At 25.6% G+C, this 18,992-nt stretch overlaps 10 protein-coding genes across 10 annotated transcripts; 4 read left to right on the top strand and 6 right to left on the bottom strand.

Annotated features, from left to right (window-relative positions):
• Positions 1-548: 548 nt before the first annotated feature.
• On the top strand, positions 549-1,394 carry DICPUDRAFT_38843 (uncharacterized protein; the record flags this gene model as incomplete). Its single annotated transcript, XM_003291324.1, has 2 exons — positions 549-1,037; positions 1,104-1,394. Coding segments are annotated over 2 exons (780 nt in total), but the record flags the coding sequence as incomplete, so codon positions are not given.
• A 2,113-nt stretch (positions 1,395-3,507) lies between these two features.
• DICPUDRAFT_98986 (uncharacterized protein) lies at positions 3,508-4,920 on the top strand (the record flags this gene model as incomplete). The annotated part of the gene is made up of 1 exon (XM_003291323.1): positions 3,508-4,920. The coding sequence occupies one exon, from the start codon at positions 3,508-3,510 to the stop codon at positions 4,918-4,920; it is 1,413 nt and encodes a 470-aa protein (XP_003291371.1).
• Positions 4,921-5,026: 106 nt separating this feature from the next.
• Positions 5,027-5,691, bottom strand: DICPUDRAFT_82042 (uncharacterized protein; the record flags this gene model as incomplete). The annotated part of the gene is made up of 2 exons (XM_003291313.1): positions 5,027-5,290; positions 5,362-5,691. 2 exons carry the CDS (start codon positions 5,689-5,691, stop codon positions 5,027-5,029), a joined length of 594 nt encoding a protein of 197 aa, XP_003291361.1.
• Positions 5,692-6,021: 330 nt separating this feature from the next.
• DICPUDRAFT_38826 (uncharacterized protein) lies at positions 6,022-7,981 on the bottom strand (the record flags this gene model as incomplete). Its single annotated transcript, XM_003291312.1, has 2 exons — positions 6,022-6,444; positions 6,524-7,981. The coding sequence occupies 2 exons, from the start codon at positions 7,979-7,981 to the stop codon at positions 6,022-6,024; spliced, it is 1,881 nt and encodes a 626-aa protein (XP_003291360.1).
• A 431-nt stretch (positions 7,982-8,412) lies between these two features.
• DICPUDRAFT_82040 (uncharacterized protein) lies at positions 8,413-9,644 on the bottom strand (the record flags this gene model as incomplete). The annotated part of the gene is made up of 3 exons (XM_003291311.1): positions 8,413-9,104; positions 9,184-9,316; positions 9,393-9,644. The coding sequence occupies 3 exons, from the start codon at positions 9,642-9,644 to the stop codon at positions 8,413-8,415; spliced, it is 1,077 nt and encodes a 358-aa protein (XP_003291359.1).
• Positions 9,645-10,400: 756 nt separating this feature from the next.
• On the top strand, positions 10,401-11,084 carry DICPUDRAFT_82039 (uncharacterized protein; the record flags this gene model as incomplete). Its single annotated transcript, XM_003291322.1, has 2 exons — positions 10,401-10,468; positions 10,538-11,084. The coding sequence occupies 2 exons, from the start codon at positions 10,401-10,403 to the stop codon at positions 11,082-11,084; spliced, it is 615 nt and encodes a 204-aa protein (XP_003291370.1).
• A 62-nt stretch (positions 11,085-11,146) lies between these two features.
• On the bottom strand, positions 11,147-13,106 carry DICPUDRAFT_98984 (actin binding protein; the record flags this gene model as incomplete). Its single annotated transcript, XM_003291310.1, has 2 exons — positions 11,147-12,651; positions 13,075-13,106. The coding sequence occupies 2 exons, from the start codon at positions 13,104-13,106 to the stop codon at positions 11,304-11,306; spliced, it is 1,380 nt and encodes a 459-aa protein (XP_003291358.1). The 3' UTR covers positions 11,147-11,303.
• Positions 13,107-13,316: 210 nt separating this feature from the next.
• DICPUDRAFT_92657 (uncharacterized protein) lies at positions 13,317-14,182 on the bottom strand. Its single transcript, XM_003291309.1, has 3 exons — positions 13,980-14,182; positions 13,603-13,851; positions 13,317-13,453 (listed from the first exon to the last, which is right to left on the bottom strand). The coding sequence occupies exons 1-3, from the start codon at positions 14,124-14,126 to the stop codon at positions 13,349-13,351; spliced, it is 501 nt and encodes a 166-aa protein (XP_003291357.1). The 5' UTR covers positions 14,127-14,182; the 3' UTR covers positions 13,317-13,348.
• Positions 14,183-14,539: 357 nt separating this feature from the next.
• Positions 14,540-14,818, top strand: DICPUDRAFT_89350 (uncharacterized protein; the record flags this gene model as incomplete). Its single annotated transcript, XM_003291321.1, has 1 exon — positions 14,540-14,818. The coding sequence occupies one exon, from the start codon at positions 14,540-14,542 to the stop codon at positions 14,816-14,818; it is 279 nt and encodes a 92-aa protein (XP_003291369.1).
• A 383-nt stretch (positions 14,819-15,201) lies between these two features.
• DICPUDRAFT_95344 (uncharacterized protein) lies at positions 15,202-17,869 on the bottom strand (the record flags this gene model as incomplete). Its single annotated transcript, XM_003291308.1, has 2 exons — positions 15,202-16,825; positions 16,905-17,869. 2 exons carry the CDS (start codon positions 17,867-17,869, stop codon positions 15,202-15,204), a joined length of 2,589 nt encoding a protein of 862 aa, XP_003291356.1.
• Between the last annotated feature and the right edge of the window lie 1,123 nt (positions 17,870-18,992).

The following is an 18,992-nucleotide window of genomic DNA, read 5'->3' as shown; positions in this document are numbered from 1 at the left end:
ATAGTAATAATATGGTTCATTTAATTACACCACAAAACCTTACATTTAGTAATGGTGCTCCACAAATTGTTCCATATATCCCAACAAATAATTTCCCTGTATATACTTTTAATAACTACCAACAATTTTCAATTGAAAACCCATCTATTTATTCAGTGCCAGATAAACAAGTAAACTTAGAGTCACCACGTCAAGCCTTATATAGCGACCCAATCGAATATAATACTAATACTAACAATAGTAGTAATAATACAAATAATAATAATTGCAATAATATAAATATAAATAGTAGCAATATTAATATAAATAATAACTATATAAATTATAATATAAACAATTCAGAGAATAACAACATTAATAATTTAAATACAAGTGGTGGTAATATTTATACTATTTGTCCAATAATTAAAGATAATAACTATCAACCAACTCCTTTTTATCTTTATGACCAAACTCAAATTTTATCATCATCAACTACTTCAACAAATTCAGTTATTGATGAAAATGTTGAAAAGAAGGTAAAATTAGAAGAGAGTTCAATAATATCAATGGAAGTTAAAATTAATTGCGCACAATGTAATAGATCTGTTGATACAAATGAATTAAATTGTTGCAATCATTGTGGTTCAAGTTTTCATCATAATTGTGTTTCAATTCAAGGTACAAACCACTGGGTTTGTCATAGTTGTAATCAATATCATTCATCATATAGCACTATTAATACTCAACAATGGATTCAACAATTACAACAACCAAATGATTTGTCAACCCAACAACAACCAATCCAACAAGATCAAGCTTCTTCACCAGTCCAACCAACTCAACCAATCCAACAACAAGTTTCTTCACCATTAATAAAGAATGAATCAGATAGTGAGTCAGATAGTGATGATACCGAAGAAGATGAAGAAGATGAGCAATCAAATCAATCGAACAGTGAATCAACTTCAATTACATCTAAAAAGGTAAAAAAAACTTCATCAGCATCTGCCCTATCAAATGAAACCAAAGCTAAAGGCCATTGGACCAAAGAAGAAGTAAGTATAAATATTACTTTAATAAAAATTAAAATAATATATTAATATTTAACCAAAATTATATAGGATGAACGTCTCAGACAACTTGTTGATCTCTATGGTACTAAAAGATGGAAGTATATCGCTTCACTTTTATGCCTCCGTAACGGTAGACAATGCAGAGAAAGATGGTCAAATCAATTAGATCCAACCATTAAGAGAGATGCATGGACTTTGGAAGAAGATAAAATTATACTTGAAGCTCATGCCAAGTTTGGTAACAAATGGGCCGAAATTTCTAAACTTGTCCCAGGTAGAACCAATTGTGCCATAAAGAACCATTGGAACTCAACAATGAAAAGAAAATTGAGTAAAAAGCAATATGACTTTTCATCTTTAAATACCTCCCCATCTCTCAGCGAAAACTCTACTCCATCATCCTCATCACCAATAACTGAAAAATTTGTTATTAATGACCCTCAAATATTAAATATCTCATCTTCATCTCTATCATCCCCATCCTCTATTTTCCCATTAAATAATGTAACTATCCATCCTACTTATTCTAATAATAATAACAATAATGATCATTGTTTTTTGTATAATACTAACTGTAATAATAATATAAATGTAGTAAACCAAAATATAGGTAATTATCAAAAGGGAAGTGACAATCATCCAAACCCAATATCATCATCATCATCATCATCATCATCACCATCACCACACTCATTAGTTACACCTTTAAATTTTGTAAATATCAATAACAACAATAATAATAATCAATCATTACCATCTCCATCTATATCAACACCAAAATCATCAAGAAACTACAAGCTTTCATCAGGACCAACCAATAATTGCTTGATTTGCGAAAAAGTTTCATTTATTCAACCAAAAATTTCCGACCAAAAACCATCAAAACAACACACTTTAACCAAAGAGCATTGCAATTATTTTAATATAATATTTCCATCTGATACACCCATGGTAAACATTTGTCATGCGCATTATTCCTCATTCAACAGACAAAATTAAATGAAGAAAGAACTGTGGTCTCTTTATCCTCTCGACTTTCTGGATATTAACGTGTATATAAATAATATGGTTCTTTTAAAAGATTTTTGTTTGGAAAAATTTAATAACCATCCCCCAATAAATTTTGTTTATCACCAATTCATATATAAAAAACAAAATCATATAAATAATAATTTTTAGAATATAAACCAAATAATAATAATTTTGTAAAAAAAAAAGTTTAAAAAAACAAAAAAAAGAAAAAAAAAAAGATTATCAATTGTGCTTTTATAAAAAAAAGCCATATATATAGCATTGTAAATAAAAATTAAATTAATAAACTAAATAATATTTAAAAATGTAAAATAAAATTTAAATTTAATAAAAAAAATAGTTTTACGTTCTTTTTTTTTTTTTTTTTTTTAAATTCACTAAATTTATTATCATTTAATGAAAGGAAGTTTATTTGTTTGAATTGGGTTTTATAAAAAAAAACATTAAACCTTAGAACAATCCTTTTAAATATTGCTAGGGCGTTAACTAAAAATGATGATTTGTACAAGGGTGGTTTTTCATGGGCGGATTAGTTGTATCTTAGAAGGCATGGTTAGTGCTATCATTTAGATAGTGATATACATTTTAATGTACTTTTAACTAACTGTATAAAACCGTAGTTTTACTCCTCCCACCTAATATAGTTAACTATATATATATATATATTTCATACAGGAGCAGATTGTTACGTTAAAGGTAATTATAGAGCGACACCCTTTCTAACACTAAGATGTTATAAAAACTAAAGTGTTATAAAAAAACTATAGTTTAAAAAAAGGTTGTTATCCAAATACAATTCAGTATTTAAAGATTTAATTTATCCTATAAATAAATTAAAAGAAAGAAAAAAATTAATATTTTATTTATACAGTTTTTAAATTTTACTACTTACTCTACAATGGGCCTTTTAGAGAGTCAATTGGCATATATAATATGATGGCGACTGTTCTAAAGTTTTGATATTAAAATTTTTTATTTTGATGTTAAATAACTAATAATAATAATTTGTTTTTATTGAATAGATTAAATTTTTTTCAAATTTATACTTTTTTTTTTTTCTCTCATCAAAAGAAAAAAAATACAAAAATATAAATTTAATTAAATAAAAATCAATCTTGGGGGAAAATCTTTATTTCTTAAGAAATAGAATTTTTGTTTTTCATAAAGATATACCATAGTTTTAATGGAAATTTCAATTTGATTTCGAAATAAAAGTGGGTCGAATTAATTTAATAAAAATAAAAACAAATCAAATTGTAAATTGCAAAGATAATGAAATGAATAAAAACACCCACAGAAAATATTTTTTTATTTTTTTTTTAATTAAATTCATATTTTTGTATTTTTTTATAAACAAGATATTTTTTTTAAAATTTTTTTTTATTTTTTTTATTTTTTTGTTTATATTTTAAAAAATAGAATGGAACACAACAATTTAAAAAGAAAAAGAGAGGAATTTGAACAAAGTAATAATGAAATTAATTTTAACCTATTAGCTTTCAAAGAGATTCTAGTTTATTTATCATATGATTGTTCTTTTAATAGATTACTAGAATTAAGTTTAATTTCTAAACAATCATTTACCACAATCAAATATTTAATAACTCACCAACAAAATTTAATCAAATTTTATCCAGAAATTAAAGTTTTAAATAAATATATCAATAATGACAACAATAGTAACATTAATAATAATAAACTAATAGATTTTAAAGAAATGGAAGAATTAAAATTGAAAACAAAAAAAGGGAGTTATAATAACAAAGAATTTAATAAACTAAAATCGAATTTAATTGAAAAGTGTGGTAAAAATCTAAAGAAAGTTCAAATTATTGACTATATTAACTACGATCCATACTACGAAAACCCAACTGAGGATGGCTTTTATCAATTTAACAAGCTTAATTTAGATTGGAACAGAGATGAAGGCCCAAATTCATATGAAAGCGAATTCGATGAAGATGATGACGATGCCGAAATCGATAGTTTTGAATTCTCATTCGAATTTTTATCAAGATATCCAAACATTAAAAAGTTATCAATGACTACAATGACCTCGGATATGGATTTACATATTTACAAACTCGCTGGTATTTTGAAAAACTCAAGCAAAACTTTAGAAACAATTAATTTTCAATTCCATAACACTGCTCCATCGTTCGTTATCCAAGCTTTAGAATCAAGATCTCCTGTAATAAAATCTCTTTCAGTTAGACTCGGTACCTTCTTATACAAGCTCTATGGGGAAACCACCAAAGAAAACAATAAAATAAAAGACACTAGCAAAATGGTTTCACAATTGTTTAAGAAGGCAAATATTTCAGCAAACACAACTCTTATGAAACTAAAACTTCGTAAAAATGTTGATACACACAAGTCACCAAACAATAAAGACCCTTCCGAATTTTTATCAAATTTAATTGGTAATACTAAACTAAAAAAACTTGGTCTAGAACTATTCGAACTAAATGGTGCTGACGATTACAAATTACTATCACCACTTATTCAAATACCAAACATCTCATCTCTATATTGCAACCCAGAGTCTATCGAATCATTTTTACAACATTGCAACGAAAATGAAAATATCAAAACCTTAACTATTTTTAAGGATTTCAACAGCAAATTTAAAATGGACACTCAAAAAGAAAAAACTCTTTTAAGCTGCTTTTCAAATTTCTTCAATCAAAATAGATCCTTACATAATTTAGTTGTAGTTCACAACGAATTATTTTCAAATGACCAACTATTACTTGATGTATTAAATAGCTCAAAAAATAATAATAATTTAATTATTAAATTTAAAAAAATTAATAAAAACTTAATAATGTAATAAATAAAAAATCATTCAAAAGAAAAATCTTTATTAAGAAGAATTAATTGATCGAAAAACATACGATTTGTAAAATTTTTCAATGGGTTTTTTTATTTGTAAAGGTTTAAACAGTTTGGTATACACCTTGGTAATTATTATTATAATTGTTGTTATTTTTAAAATAAGCTATTGGTTGGGAATAGACCAAATATCTAAAACCATAAAAAAGATTTTGATTATAAATATTTTTGGGAAGTGATGCAGTTTTGGAAACATCATATTTAATTACCAAAGCTCTGAGTTCTTTCTTTATAAATGAGCCTTCAAATTTTAAACCAACATAGTTATTGTTTAGAACTTCTAAATACTGTAAAGTTTCTCTGTGGTACTATAATTAAAATTGTTAATAAAATATATAAAATATAATATTGAAGAAAAATTTTTTAAATCTTTCCTTACTTTTCTGTAAACAACTGCTACAACAATTATTTGAGTGATTACCAAAACAATAATAATTGGAATGAAAAGTGGAACAATGAAGGAGTGGCTCGATCTGAGAAAAATAATCAAAATTATTAAAAAAACATATACTAAAACTCCAAATCCATTAAAGTATGGGGAAAATGGATGATTTTTATAACGGTTTAATTGGGTAATAATATCGCTATAGTCCTGTGCTGTTATATATGAACCCAACTCACTTGGAAGAGTTTTACAAAAGAATTTTGTATTAATTTCATTTTGAATTATTATTTGGTTATAATTTGTGTAATTATCCTGTTGTCCCATTTTTAAAAAATACTATTACTAACACGAAACTAAAGTTTATAATTAATTAATTACAATTTAAATAAAAAAAAATTACAATTTATAGGATTTTTTTTAGCAATTTTTTTTAAAAATTAAATTTTAAAAATTTAGGGTAAAAAAATTAGTCGGTAATCAAAAATTTAATTTTTTTTCTTGAATATTTATTTTTTTTGTTTATTAAATTTTTATTTACCAGGTTTAATCTATTATTATTTAATTTATTCTTTAAATTAGTGATTGAATTTATTACCAAAATTATTTTTATTTATTAAAACCAGTGATTTTTTTTTTTTTTTTTTTTTTTTTTTTTTAAACAAATTTAACCTTGTATTCTAAAATCCAATTATTAACCTGAATTAAATGCTCGATTACTACTTGGTTTTCGTGGGTTTGGTATAATTGTTTGTTTTTATTTTCGATAATCTCGTTAATTGGTTCACACTTGATAAACATTAAAATTGGTGAATTTGAATCCAGGAGAATAATTTGTAAAATATTACAAATACCTATAAAATAGTTTGTATCTTGAACCGAAAGGGGGTATCTATCTTTTTGATGGTTAAGAATATCCCTTGGTAGCTGGCTGATCATTGAACGACGTAAAATTCCCTTTTCGATATCACCAACAGATTTAATATTGTCTGGAATATTCCAACAATACTCTACCAAATTAAAGTCGCAATAAGGAACTCTAACTTCAAGTGATTGTGACATACTAACCCTATCTTCTCTCTAAACATTTAATTATTATAAAAATATTAATATTAACCAAATATATAATAGAAAAATATGTAATAGTTAATAATATTACCTCCAACATATAAATTAGAAAATACTTGATGAATAACCATGATTGAATCCTTTGCTTTTGTTGTGCCTCGTCTTCACCCTCCAACATTGGAATTCTTTCAATAGCCTTTTTATAAATATTTTCGCCATATTTAATATAGTCTACACTATTTAATACTTTGCTATTTAAATACTTGTTAAAATGGGCGTAGCACTGACCGATCCATGGTAATCTTTCCATTTTCAATGCCTCTTCTTTTTTGAACCAATCGTAACCAGAGAAAATTTCATCACTTCCTTCATCAGAAATTAAAACTACACCATGTTCTTTAACTTTTTTGAGCATTAATCTTAAAGGTGTTTCCCATTTTGAAAAGCTTGGTAAATCTCTAGCTCTCATTGGTGATAGCAAATTGTCTAAAAGTTGGTCTACACTACATTGAGTAGATGTATGTTCACTTTGGACATTATCAACGACTTTTTCCATCCATGGTTTCTTTGGACCTGCTATTTCCTCCTTGTATTCTTTTTCATCACCTTCAAATTCGCATGAAAATGTTTTTAGAACACTTTTTTGATTAATTGGTGATTGCTCTGGTAGTGAATCTGATTTTGCTAGAGAAGTCGCTAACGAAACTAAAGCACTTGAGGCCAAACCACCCGAAAGTAAAAAGGTAATTGGGACATCTGATACCAATTGTCTTGAAAGAGCTGCTTCAATAAGGTGTCTAAGCTTTTTTTCGGTTGCTTTTAAATCATCGGTATGTGGAGCACACTTTAAATTCCAATACTCTTTTTCACCACTTGTTGTAAAAGAACCTCCAGATTTATTAAAGGTAATTGTTTTTCCGGCACCCAATTCATTAATATCTTTGAATACACAACCAGTTTCCGGTGTACGAAAAGCACCCAAATAAAAGAGTTGTGCAACACCATCCTTATCTACCAATGGTTGTACCAACTTGCTGTTGGATAGCAAGACCTTAATTTCTGAACCGAACAAAATTGAGTCCCCTCTAATGCAATAGAATAAAGGTTTAATTCCAAGATGGTCTCTGGCAAAAAATAACCTTTCCTTTTCTTGATCAAAGATGGCAACTGCAAACATACCATTTAATCTCTTTACACATTCTTCACCCCACTCTACATAGGACATTAAAATAACTTCGGTATCTGAATGGCTTTTAAAAGTATGACCAAGTTGCTCCAACTCTTTTCTTAAATCTTGAAAATTATATAACTCTCCATTGAAGCACAAAACAATTGATTTATCACCTTTTTTGTATTCCATTGGTTGTTTACCTCCAGCTGCATCAATTACACACAATCTACGATGACCAAATAAAGCATCCGAACATGTAAAAAATCCACCTTCCTCTGGACCACGATGAAAGACTGCTTGATTCATTTTTTGAATTGTATCAATTTCTTTTAAAAGATCCAAATTTGACCAATTAACCCATCCACTAATACCACACATTTTTTTTTATATATCTATTGTTTATAAATAGAATAAAGATATTAGCAAAAATTATAGTTTTTATAATTTGAAATATAAATTTATATTTTATTATATATGTATAATATACACAAAATAAATAAAACAATGAGATATATTTTTTATTTTTTTTATACCCAACTGTTTAACAAAATTAATATAATTACCCCCCAATTTACAAATAAAAAAAAATATTTTATTTATCTATTTTTATTTTCACACACTGTGTGTGTAGTTCAATAAACATTTTTATATACATGATTAATAACAATATTGTTTTCTTTGATTCATTAAAAATAATATAAATAAAATAAAAAATAAATAAAAAATGAAAATGAAATGGGCAAAATAAAAAATTAAAAATTAAAAAAAAATAAAAATAAAAAAAAATAAAAAAATGTATAATAGTTTAATTAAGAATTATTTTCTTTATTAATATAATACACCTCGAAATTATAAAATATGGGACTGTCCACCGGATTTTTATGAATTCTTGTCACGAACCATTTTCTATTATATTCATGCCCAACTATAATATCTGGTTGGTTAATGTAATGAGAGAAAGATCTCTCCTTATCTTTCTCTACTCTTAAGGCTTGTTTTATTGAAGCCGAGTCAACTTTATCCTTGATTCGGAATACAATTTTACAATTCTCCTTATTGTTACTACAACCGACCAATTCTTTGTGGGGATGCTTTGGGACTAATAGAACAAACATGTTAGTGACCTGAATATCCACTAAATTGCTCATGACACAGAGAATTTTATTAAAATTATTTTTTGATGTATCATAAACAACTTCATTCGCTCCTTCCAGAACTGTTGAGCCACTCGAGATAGTATTAATTGTTTCATCCATATCATCAAACCTACCTTCTTTAAGAGGAGCTTTAGGAGTATCAACACCTGTTTCATTTTTAACACCATAATCGTTGAGTATTGAATTATATGAAATATTTGGTAGATTATCAACATCAACTATTTCTTTTTTTTCTATAGAAAAAGTAGTTGGGGTTGGAGTTGGAGTAGATAGTTTTTTGATAGAATCTACTAGGACATATTTTTTACTATCAAAAACAATATTATTTGGAGAACCTATTATTTCTGTTGTTTTAATTTTAAATTTAATAATCCATTAATTCAGGTACTATAACCACTATTAATAGCTAATAAAAATACATACCATGAGCATATCTTTTTCTTGGTGGGGAACCTAATGATGATTTTGAATAAGTTGATAACTCTTTATCTTTGACTGGTTTTTCAGGAGTTATTATCTCCTGAGAAAGTTGATTAATGTTAAAGGTTCTAATATACTATTAATTATAATTTTTAAAATGTTAATAAGTGTGTTGTAATAAAAATTAAATACATTAATTTTTAATATCTTACAGATCCTTGTAGGTTTAATGGAGTTGGTGTGTCGTCCTTTTTAACCATCCTACCATCTTTATCAACATTAGCATGATTTCTTAAGCTCGTAAGATTACTCTTAACTGAGATTAAACCACCATCATGTTTTGGAAATTTTTCTATAAAAGCTTGACATATTTTTGTAACTGGAATAACCGATTTTTGACCGTTTTTATCAATATGGTCATTGAATAAATCAATTAAATAATTTTCTTTTTCGCAATCTAACATTTTTTTTTAAAATTATTAAAGATTGAAATATTATATTATATTAATGATGTATATGATGAAACTGAATATATAATTATAATTATTAATGAATTAAAGTGAAATGAAAAAAAAATATAAAATTAAATTTATATTGACTTTATTTTTTCATTAAATTTTTTTTTTTTACTAAAATTTGAAGTCTATCTCATTAGAAAGAATAAGATATTGAAATGTATAAAATATTTTTGAACCCCCAATTGGGGTAACTTTAAAAAATAAATTAATATTAATTTTATGAAGAAAAATTAAAGAAAAAAAAATTAAAAAATATATTATTAACCCCACAACTTTATTCCCCTGAAAGCTCTTGAAAATTTATAATAAACAATAAACAAATAAACATTTTATATTTTTATGGTTTGGACTATATATATATATTTGATGAAAAGAAACTTGATGAAATAAAAGCTAGAAGAATTAGAAAGTGGGTGGTTTCAAAAATTATTAAAAATCCGGTGGAAAGTTCCATGTTTTATAATTTTGAGGTGTATTATATTTAAATTAATATCAAAAAACTAATTTATTTATTTAATAATTTAAAATTAAAAATCAAAATATTATACTTTTTTTTTTTTAATTTTTTAAAATTATTTTTTTTTATTTTTTTTTGCACAAAATTAAAATAAAAATTCTTTTTTTTTGCACAAAATTAAAATTTTTTTTAATTTAACATTTTTATTATTCACAAATAACAAAAAATGCAAATTTATTCATATAATGAATAAACAATCACTTCAGCTAAATGATATTATTGAAAATTTAGAAAAATGGATTGAAGAAAAATGGTAAGTGTGCTAATAATTAATATTATTTATATCCAAATATTATATTAATTAAGTATAATGACAATCCAGTGACATAAATGATAACGAAACCAATGTAATAGTCTATCAAAGTTTTAAGGAAGAATTAATAAAACTCTATAAACAAAAAAAAGAAAGTGAAAATAAAATATTATCAATAAAGAAACTAAAACAAGAATTAAATTCCCAAATCCAAATTGAAAAACAGTTAATGGAGGAATACAGTAATTACAGAAAGTTAAATTATGATATAGAAAACGAAATAAATAATATAAAATCTGAATATTTATCAATGATTAATGATAACAGCATCAATACCCCCACATCATCACTGCCATTCACAACATCAACAACAACAACAACAACAACAACGACGACAACAACCACAACAAAAAAATCAAATAATGATGATAATAATAACTGCAATAACAATAACAATAGTAGTTTAAACAATTTAAATAAAAGTCAAAGTTTATTAGATAATTTAATAGGAATGAGTAATGGCAGCAATTACAATAATGATAATAATATTGAATATTTAGATAATTTAAAAGAAAATTACAATATAACTTTTAAAAAATTAAAAAAATACGATTAAATAAAAAACAAATAAATTTAAAATTATATACAATACACGTGTATATTATTTTTTTTTTTTTTATATTACATTTAAAAAAGAGGTTACAATTTTATTTTATAAATATATGGAATTTTTTTTTTTTTTTTAATACAATGTGGAATTTTTTCTTGTAATACATTTTTTTAACCACTTTTTAATTAATTAAATATGAGTGTTTTTTTTGATGTTGTTTTTTGTTTATTTTGATTCTAATTCTTTGATTCTGGCATCTCTTTTAACGATTTCAGATTCTAAGTAAGCAACACGAGTTTTAAGTTTTTCATATTCTTCACGAAGTTCTTTTTCGTTCTTTGGACCTTCTTGAACTTTAACGACTGGTTTGAATTCAGTGGTTGGTTTTTTGGCGACGAAACCGTTGGCTAATGAGATAGTCTTTGGTTCGGCATTTTGACCTGAAGCCCATTGTTCAGCAGTGAGACTTGGTTCACCTGCGTAGGTATCTGGGAAAATATCATCTTGGAAGATATCTGATTTTCTTGGTACTTTGAATGCAATTGGTTCGACAGAGTTGGTGGTAACTTTAAGAGCACGAGCAATTTCACATTCATTGATTTGAAGAGCACGTTTTGGAACGAAACAGAGACCTCTTTGTGGGGTGGCAGTTTTGAATTCACTGAGGAAATGGAGATATGGGGATTCATCAACGACTTCATAGTATCTAATGTTACCATCACCTTTACCGGCCATGTAGAGAATACTGTTATCTGGGTCGTAGAATGGCATTAAAAGACCTGAAGCTGAATCGATATTTAAATGGGTGATTGGTTCAGCGAAATTACGTGGATCCCACATGTTAAGTTCTCTTTCTGAGGTTTTTGAGAAACCGACAGTGACAACTTTGTCTTTAACAAAGATAGCTCTGCTGTTTTTAACACCTTGATGGGCAACAACTTCAAGTGAAATTGAGTTTGATCTTGGATCAAAGACACGAGCTTTCTTATCTTTACAGGTGGTGACGAGTTGGCTACCGTTACCGTTCCATTCGACTGAAAGGATGATATCAGAGTGACCTTCAATGGTATTTAAACAGCTACCTTGTTCGACATCCCAGGTTTTAACGAGGAAATCACCAGATGAGGTAACTAAAACATTATCAGCAACTGGATTGAATGAACAAGTACCAACTTTTCTCTTGTGACCGGTGAGGGTTTGGAGTGGAGTTGAGATGGATTCAGTAAGACCACCTTCTGGAATACCCCAAATGCAAGTTGAACAATCTTCTGAAACTGAGGCAACTAAGTTTTCGTTGAATGAATGGAAGGCAATATCTAAAACGGCGTTTTTGTGACCATTGAATAATGGAACAGAGGTTTGTGAGATTTTACCTTGAGCTTCATATGGAACAACAGCGAATGAACCACCACCACCAGCATCCCAAATAACACCAAAGTATTTGGTATTGGCAGCAATATAGTTACTATCCCAAGCTGATTTAGTAACTTTTAAATTTTGATAACATTCTTCCTTTTTGGCTTGAGTACCAAAAACGTGACGATATTTAGATGATCTAACAACACGTGACATCCTATTATTAATAAATAATGAAAAAAAAAAAAAAAAGTTAATAAAAAAATTATTAATTTAGAAAAAAGAAAAAAGAAAAAATAAAAACTTTTTTTATTTTGATCAAATATGTTGAAGTTATAAAATTTTAATTTAATTATGAAAAATATAAATATAAATTTATATTTTCATTTTTCTTTTTTAAATATCTTGAAACTTGAACATGTTATTAAAATATAAAAAAATAAAAATATAAAAAATAATTCTATTTCATCTATACCTACTTATTTAATGAAAAAAAATAAATAACAAAATAATTTGTTAAAAAAAAATCAAATTTATATCATCCAAAAAAAAATTTAAAAAAAAAAAAAAAATAAAAAAAAAAAATTATTAATTTTAAACTTTTTTTTTTTTTATGTGAATCATACAGTTTTTAAAATACCCAATTTTTTGCAGGGGGGGGGGCTTGACCATTTTTTTTTTAAAACAAATTTTTTTATTATTGTTTTTTTTTTTTTTGGATAATCTATTTGTTTGATAAATTTAGATTTTTTTTTTTTTTTTTTTTTTTATTATTTATTTTTTTTTAAATTATTTTTTTTATATTGATATAATAAATTATCAGTTTGGTGTAAATTTTTTTAAAAAAATTATGGAAATGATGTGTTCTAGTTTTATTTTTTTATTTTAAAATTATTTATTTTATTTTTTTTTTTTTATTTTTGAGTTTCAGACGATGAAACTGAGATCGAATTTTCTCCAGATTGCCCATTTTCCATATCACTTTGAATTTTACCTTCTTTTTCCATTTTTCTTTTTTTCTGTTTTTTTCATTGCGATGGTTTTACAAAAAAATAATTTTTTTAAAAACACAACAAAAAAAATAAAATAAAATAAAAATGATCAAATTAAAATTAGTATTTACAATAAATAAATATATAATAATGATTAGCATAGTTTTTATAATTACCTCTTCTTGAATCATATTGTATTCATCTAAATGATCTTGGTATTTGTGTTCACCAAAACCCAAAATCTCAGCAAAGATTCCACCAACATATTGTGCTCCTGTTAAAACTTTATTTGATACATATAATACATTTCTTAAAACCACTTCAGTAACTTCATCATTACCATAGTTTTCTTGTTCTTTTTGTTGTTGTTGTTGTTGTTGTTGTTGTTGTTGCTGTTGTTCATTCTTCTTTTCTTTATCAGTTTCCTTTAGAAAATAAAATAAAAATAATTAATATATTGTGTAACTCAAATTAAAATGATTTAATATTATTTATAGATTATTGCTATCAACATGTTTTTATTTTCTTTTAAGGAATTAAATCAAATACTTACAACTTTTAATTGTTCGATATTGTCATTGCTTTTACGGATTTCTTCACTTTTTAAATGTTGAATCTGTTGTTCTTCGATTGGTTGTTGTGGTATTATTGGCTGTGGTGTAGTTGATGGCGGTGTATCCATATCAATTTCTGGTACCATTAGAATGCTGGAGGGTTCATTTATTATTTCATTAGTATTACTATTATTATTGTTGGTATTGGGTTCATTTATTGTTTCATTAATATTATCATTATTAATAGTATTGGTTATTGTGTTGTTGGTTTCCATTTTATTAATGTTCTATGTGTGTGTGTTTATATACAGGTTTTTTTTTTGTTTTGTTTAATAGGGTTAAAAATATTAAAAATAAAAAGAAAAAATTTAATAATAAAAAAATAAATAAAATAAATAAATAATTTAAATATTTATTTTTTTTATTTTTTTTTATTTTTTTTTTTATTTTTTTTTTTATTTTTTTTTTAATTTTTTTTTAAAATTTTTTTTTTTTTCAAATTTTTTTTCGAATTCAAATTTTTTTTCATCATCATATATATCAATTACATATAAATACAATGTCAACCCCAAATTGGACTGCTTTCGGTTGTGAAGTTTTAAACTACTTAAAAAGTAGATATACCTCAACTATCATTAAAGCTGATTTCAACACATTTTTAGCCAAAGCTAAAGCTCCAAAAGAAATTACTTTAGGTGATGCCAAAAGAACCGCTGTTACTGTTGGTATGATGACTGGTTTCTTCCTTGCTGGTGAAGCTTTTGGTAAAAATACAATTGTTGGTTACAATCCAGGTTATGATGTCGATGCCAAAACCCTTATCTCAAAAAGAGATTAAATCAATATAAAAATATCAAATATATATAAATCAATCAACTAAAAACATTAAAAATTTTAGTAAAAAAAAAAAAAAGAAAAAGAAAATGTAAAAGAAGAAAAGAAAAGAAAGGAAAAGAAAATAGAAAAAGGAAAGAAATTGTACAATCAAATTCATATTTATTAATGATCAATTCTTTTTTTTTTTTTTTTAATAAATAATAAAAAAAAAAATTATAAAACAAAAAATACCCCCACCACATTTTTTTGTGTTATTATTTTTACATATTTTTGGTTTTAGTTTTTACAAGTTTTTTTTTTTTTGTTTAGTTTTTATAGTTATAAAATAATTATATTATTATTTTATTTTTATTTTTTATTTTATTTTAATTTATTATACTTTTATTAATGGAAAAAATATTTACTATTTTTAACTTGTGTTAAATCCAAATTACCTTTTTCAGGGATTTTTGGGAAATCGATAGTTGGGTGTTTAGTTTTGAACCATTCTAAAAGTCTTTGTAAAAGTGGTTGTTGATGGAGCTCTATAAATTGATCTCTAATTAAAACGTTCATTTTATCTACATCACAAGCATGGGTCCAAAAACTGTCATGTACAGATGAATAGGTAATACCGGCATCATCACAGGCTAAGGCGGTTAAAAACATATGAGTTGAATCGAGTGAATGAATGAAATTGGGTGGAAAAGCAGATTTTTGTTTTAATGTATTTACTTGAAGTTTATCGGTATCGTTAATAAGTAAAAATTCACCTTCTAAAATTTTAACAGAGTTTTTACTGGTCTTTCTGTATGGTTGGACTACTGGGAGACCTAATGGTGTGATCCAATTGACTGGATGACCTGATTTTGCAATTAAAACGGCACACTCTGATAACCAGGCCATAATAGAACGTGCACCAAAGAACATATTATTTAAAGCTCTAAATGTATGTTTTGTAATATAGGAGGATGCGCTAAACATAAACTCATCATCGATTTCGAGTGGATTTGTTTCTTCGTCTAATTTTTCTTTTAATGAGGAGTGAATTTGTTCACGTGCACCAATATAGGTTACACCATATACTGAAGTCATAACAGTTTGTTTAACTAACTTTCTATCGATTCTTCCACGGAAGAAAATTGCAAATTTATTACCTTCTTCAGCTTCTTTTTCGACAATTTCAGCAACTAAACCAGCAACACCAGTGTAGACATCCTGTGGTTTGTCGGATGGAATTAAATTAACTTTGATTGCACCTAATTCATCGCCACCTAAAGCAGCATAATGTTGTAAACCATTGCATGTACCATCTTGATGAATTGGGAGATTTGAACAAAACTCTTCTGGGTTTGGGCTACGTAAAGCTTCGGTTAATTCTATACATGCTGCCAATGCTTGCCATGGGTAATCAGCGTTTAACCACCATCTTTTACCCTTTAATGGATTATCAGCAGAGTCCATAATATTTTCAATATTTTCTGTTGTAAATTTAATTCTATCGGCATGTGAAACTTTATCGACACCATAAAGATTAGAAATTTGAATCTTTAACCAATCGAGACCTCTCTTTCCTAATGGTTTGGATTTTTCAAACTTTAAAAGTGAACGACAAAGATCTGAACCTAAATGATTGAGATGTGGTGGAATTGGGTAGGATCTTCCTCTAAAATCTAAATTATGTGGGAAATATATTGTATGATCTAAAAACTTCTCAGCTACTTCTAATTTATATTTGCAATCACTACGTAATGAATGTAAATCTTTGTTAAGTTTTGAAATCTTCTTTTCTAATAAAAAGTGTTTTTTTCTTGATGAAAGTGAAGTTAATACATCTTCTGGTAATGGTGGATATTCATAATTTATTTTTCTTGGCATATCTGCAATATCACCACCTGCTTCCCATGCTTCATTAATAATATCATATGCTTTTTTATTGATAACCCATGGTGTATTACCTAAAACATTTAATGCTCTATAAATTTGTGATAAATCGCTTTTTAATAATGAGGTAATTTGTGATTTATTTCTAAAAAAAACAAAAAAAAAAACAATATATTAATAAATTATTTATAAATATTTAGTTTTTATACGCATATAATATTTACCCATTTGCTCTTAAAATTGGAACTTTATAATGAAGATATGGACCTTCAAATGGTGAAATCCATGGTAATGGTTTAATAACCATTGGGTATAAACGAGCACCACCAGCTTCTCTAGCAGAATGACCATCGTTAATTAATTTATAAACATTTTCGTGGGCATTGATAACGAATGTTCTAACACTTTTTGAATATCTTGCTTCTGAAATAAATGCTGGTACCAATGGGGAGTTTTCATCATCTAATGATTCTCTAATTTTACAATTTTCCAAGATACCATTTATAAAGAAATTACCAATCTTTTCCATTACTGATGGATTAATTTTTGTGACTAAAAATGGATCTTCATCGTCAAATAATTGATTAAAGAATCTGTGAATTGCTGAGTTTGGAACTAAAGCATTGGCTCTTTTATAATATCCTGGGTCTTTTTTCTTTATATGTAATGATTTGTATTCTGAAATTACTGAGGTACCAATTGAATCTCTTAAAACATCTACTGTACCATCGCCATAGGAAACGACTGATTTATTGATTATATAGTTTAAACCTTTAATGATTGCTTTTTGAACACCAACTTTTTTAACAATGATTACCCATGGTTCCTCTGGATTCTTTTCTTCTAATTTTTTTGAAATAATTTCCTCCAACTCAGTGTTCCACTGCATCATAACCTCACGTACGGACTTCATACCTGAAAGAAACGATTTGCCGTTGGCATTTGATAAAATTTCTCTGTATCTATGAACTTGATTTTCAATAGCTTGATATTCTAATAAAGTTTCAAGTTTTCTAAGTTGTAATTCTTTTTCATATTCGGCGGAATCATTTTCCTCCATCTCTTCTAAAATTGGATCTTCACCCTTTAAAACCTTATCCAATGTTCTTCTAGATTGTCTTAAGGTTTGTAAGTCTTCAACAAAAGATTCTTCTAATTTTCTATATTCTTCTTTGGCCTCGTTTAACATTCTTAAATAATCCTCTTCTGTATAATTGATTCCCTCCTTTTCTAATAAATCGGCTTTTTTTTTACTTATTTGAAAATCTGATGTTGAGCTTGAGTTAAATCTTTTAAAACAATCATTGTTATTATTATTATTACTATTGCATTTTGAAATAGTAGTACCAACTATATTTTTACTATAATTAAATTTTATAATTTGTTTAGTAATGTGATTTAGTTTTAACATTTTATCATTTAAATTGTTTTATTATAATAAATTATTATTATTATATATTTATTATTATTATTATTATTATTATAAATTATTTTTATTTGATTTTATATTTATATAAATTTGATTTTTAAAATAATAATAAAATAAAATAAAAAAATTATAAAAAATAATGTAATGTACACAAATAAAAACTAGAAAATATTATATAAAAGAAATATCTCGTCTCTAAACGAATTATGAAAAATAAAATAAAAATAAATAAAAAAAAAAAAGGTTATGAAAAAACGAACAAAACTCGTTTTTTTTTTTTAAAAAATAATAATTAAAAAAAAAAAAAAAAATTTTAAAAAATTAAATTGCACATTTACTTTTTTTTATTTTATTTTTTTTTTTCCATTAATAGATCTAATTCAATAAAAAAATATATATTTTCACTAAAGAGATCAAAACAATGATACTATATAATTATTGCAGAATTTCTTTCAATTAATTGAAATAGATAAAATTATTATTATTACTCTTATATTAAAAATGGTGAAATTTCTATTTTTAACAAAAACAATATACAATAATAAGATGATTTTTCGCATATTTATATTCCACACAACCAAGAAAAAAAAAAGAAAAAAACATTTTTTTTTATTTTTTTTTTTATTAAAATAATTTAAAAGTGTGTGTTTGTGTTGTGTGTGTGTTTATGTGTTTGTGTGTGTATGTGTCTAAAAAAAGATTATTATTTAAAAAATTTTAAAAAAAAAAAATGATGGGATTAGAAAATTAAACTTAAATAAAATGAACAAAAAAAAACACTTACCGTCAATATATAAATAAGTTATGTGCTATATAACCCAACACACATACACACACATACAATTAACATTGCCCCCCACACAACTATATTGTTGTTGAGATT

This window comes from Dictyostelium purpureum, assembly GCF_000190715.1.
Source record: "Dictyostelium purpureum unplaced genomic scaffold DICPUscaffold_272, whole genome shotgun sequence".
NCBI lineage: Eukaryota > Evosea > Eumycetozoa > Dictyosteliales > Dictyosteliaceae > Dictyostelium > Dictyostelium purpureum.
Note: the sequence above shows the minus strand (reverse complement) of the source record. Positions and strands in the feature narration are given on the sequence as shown.

Bases quoted from the DNA above. Each gene is read 5' to 3' on its own strand.
- DICPUDRAFT_92657 (XM_003291309.1), bottom strand. From the start codon at position 14,126: ATGGTACCAGAAATTGATATGGATACACCGCCATCAACTACACCACAG. The intron at 13,852-13,979 runs GTAAGTATTTGA...TATTTTCTAAAG, and splicing joins ATATCGAACAATTAAAAGTT to GAAACTGATAAAGAAAAGAA. The intron at 13,454-13,602 runs GTAATTATAAAA...TGAAAAAAACAG, and splicing joins ACAATATGATTCAAGAAGAG to AAAAAAAGAAAAATGGAAAA.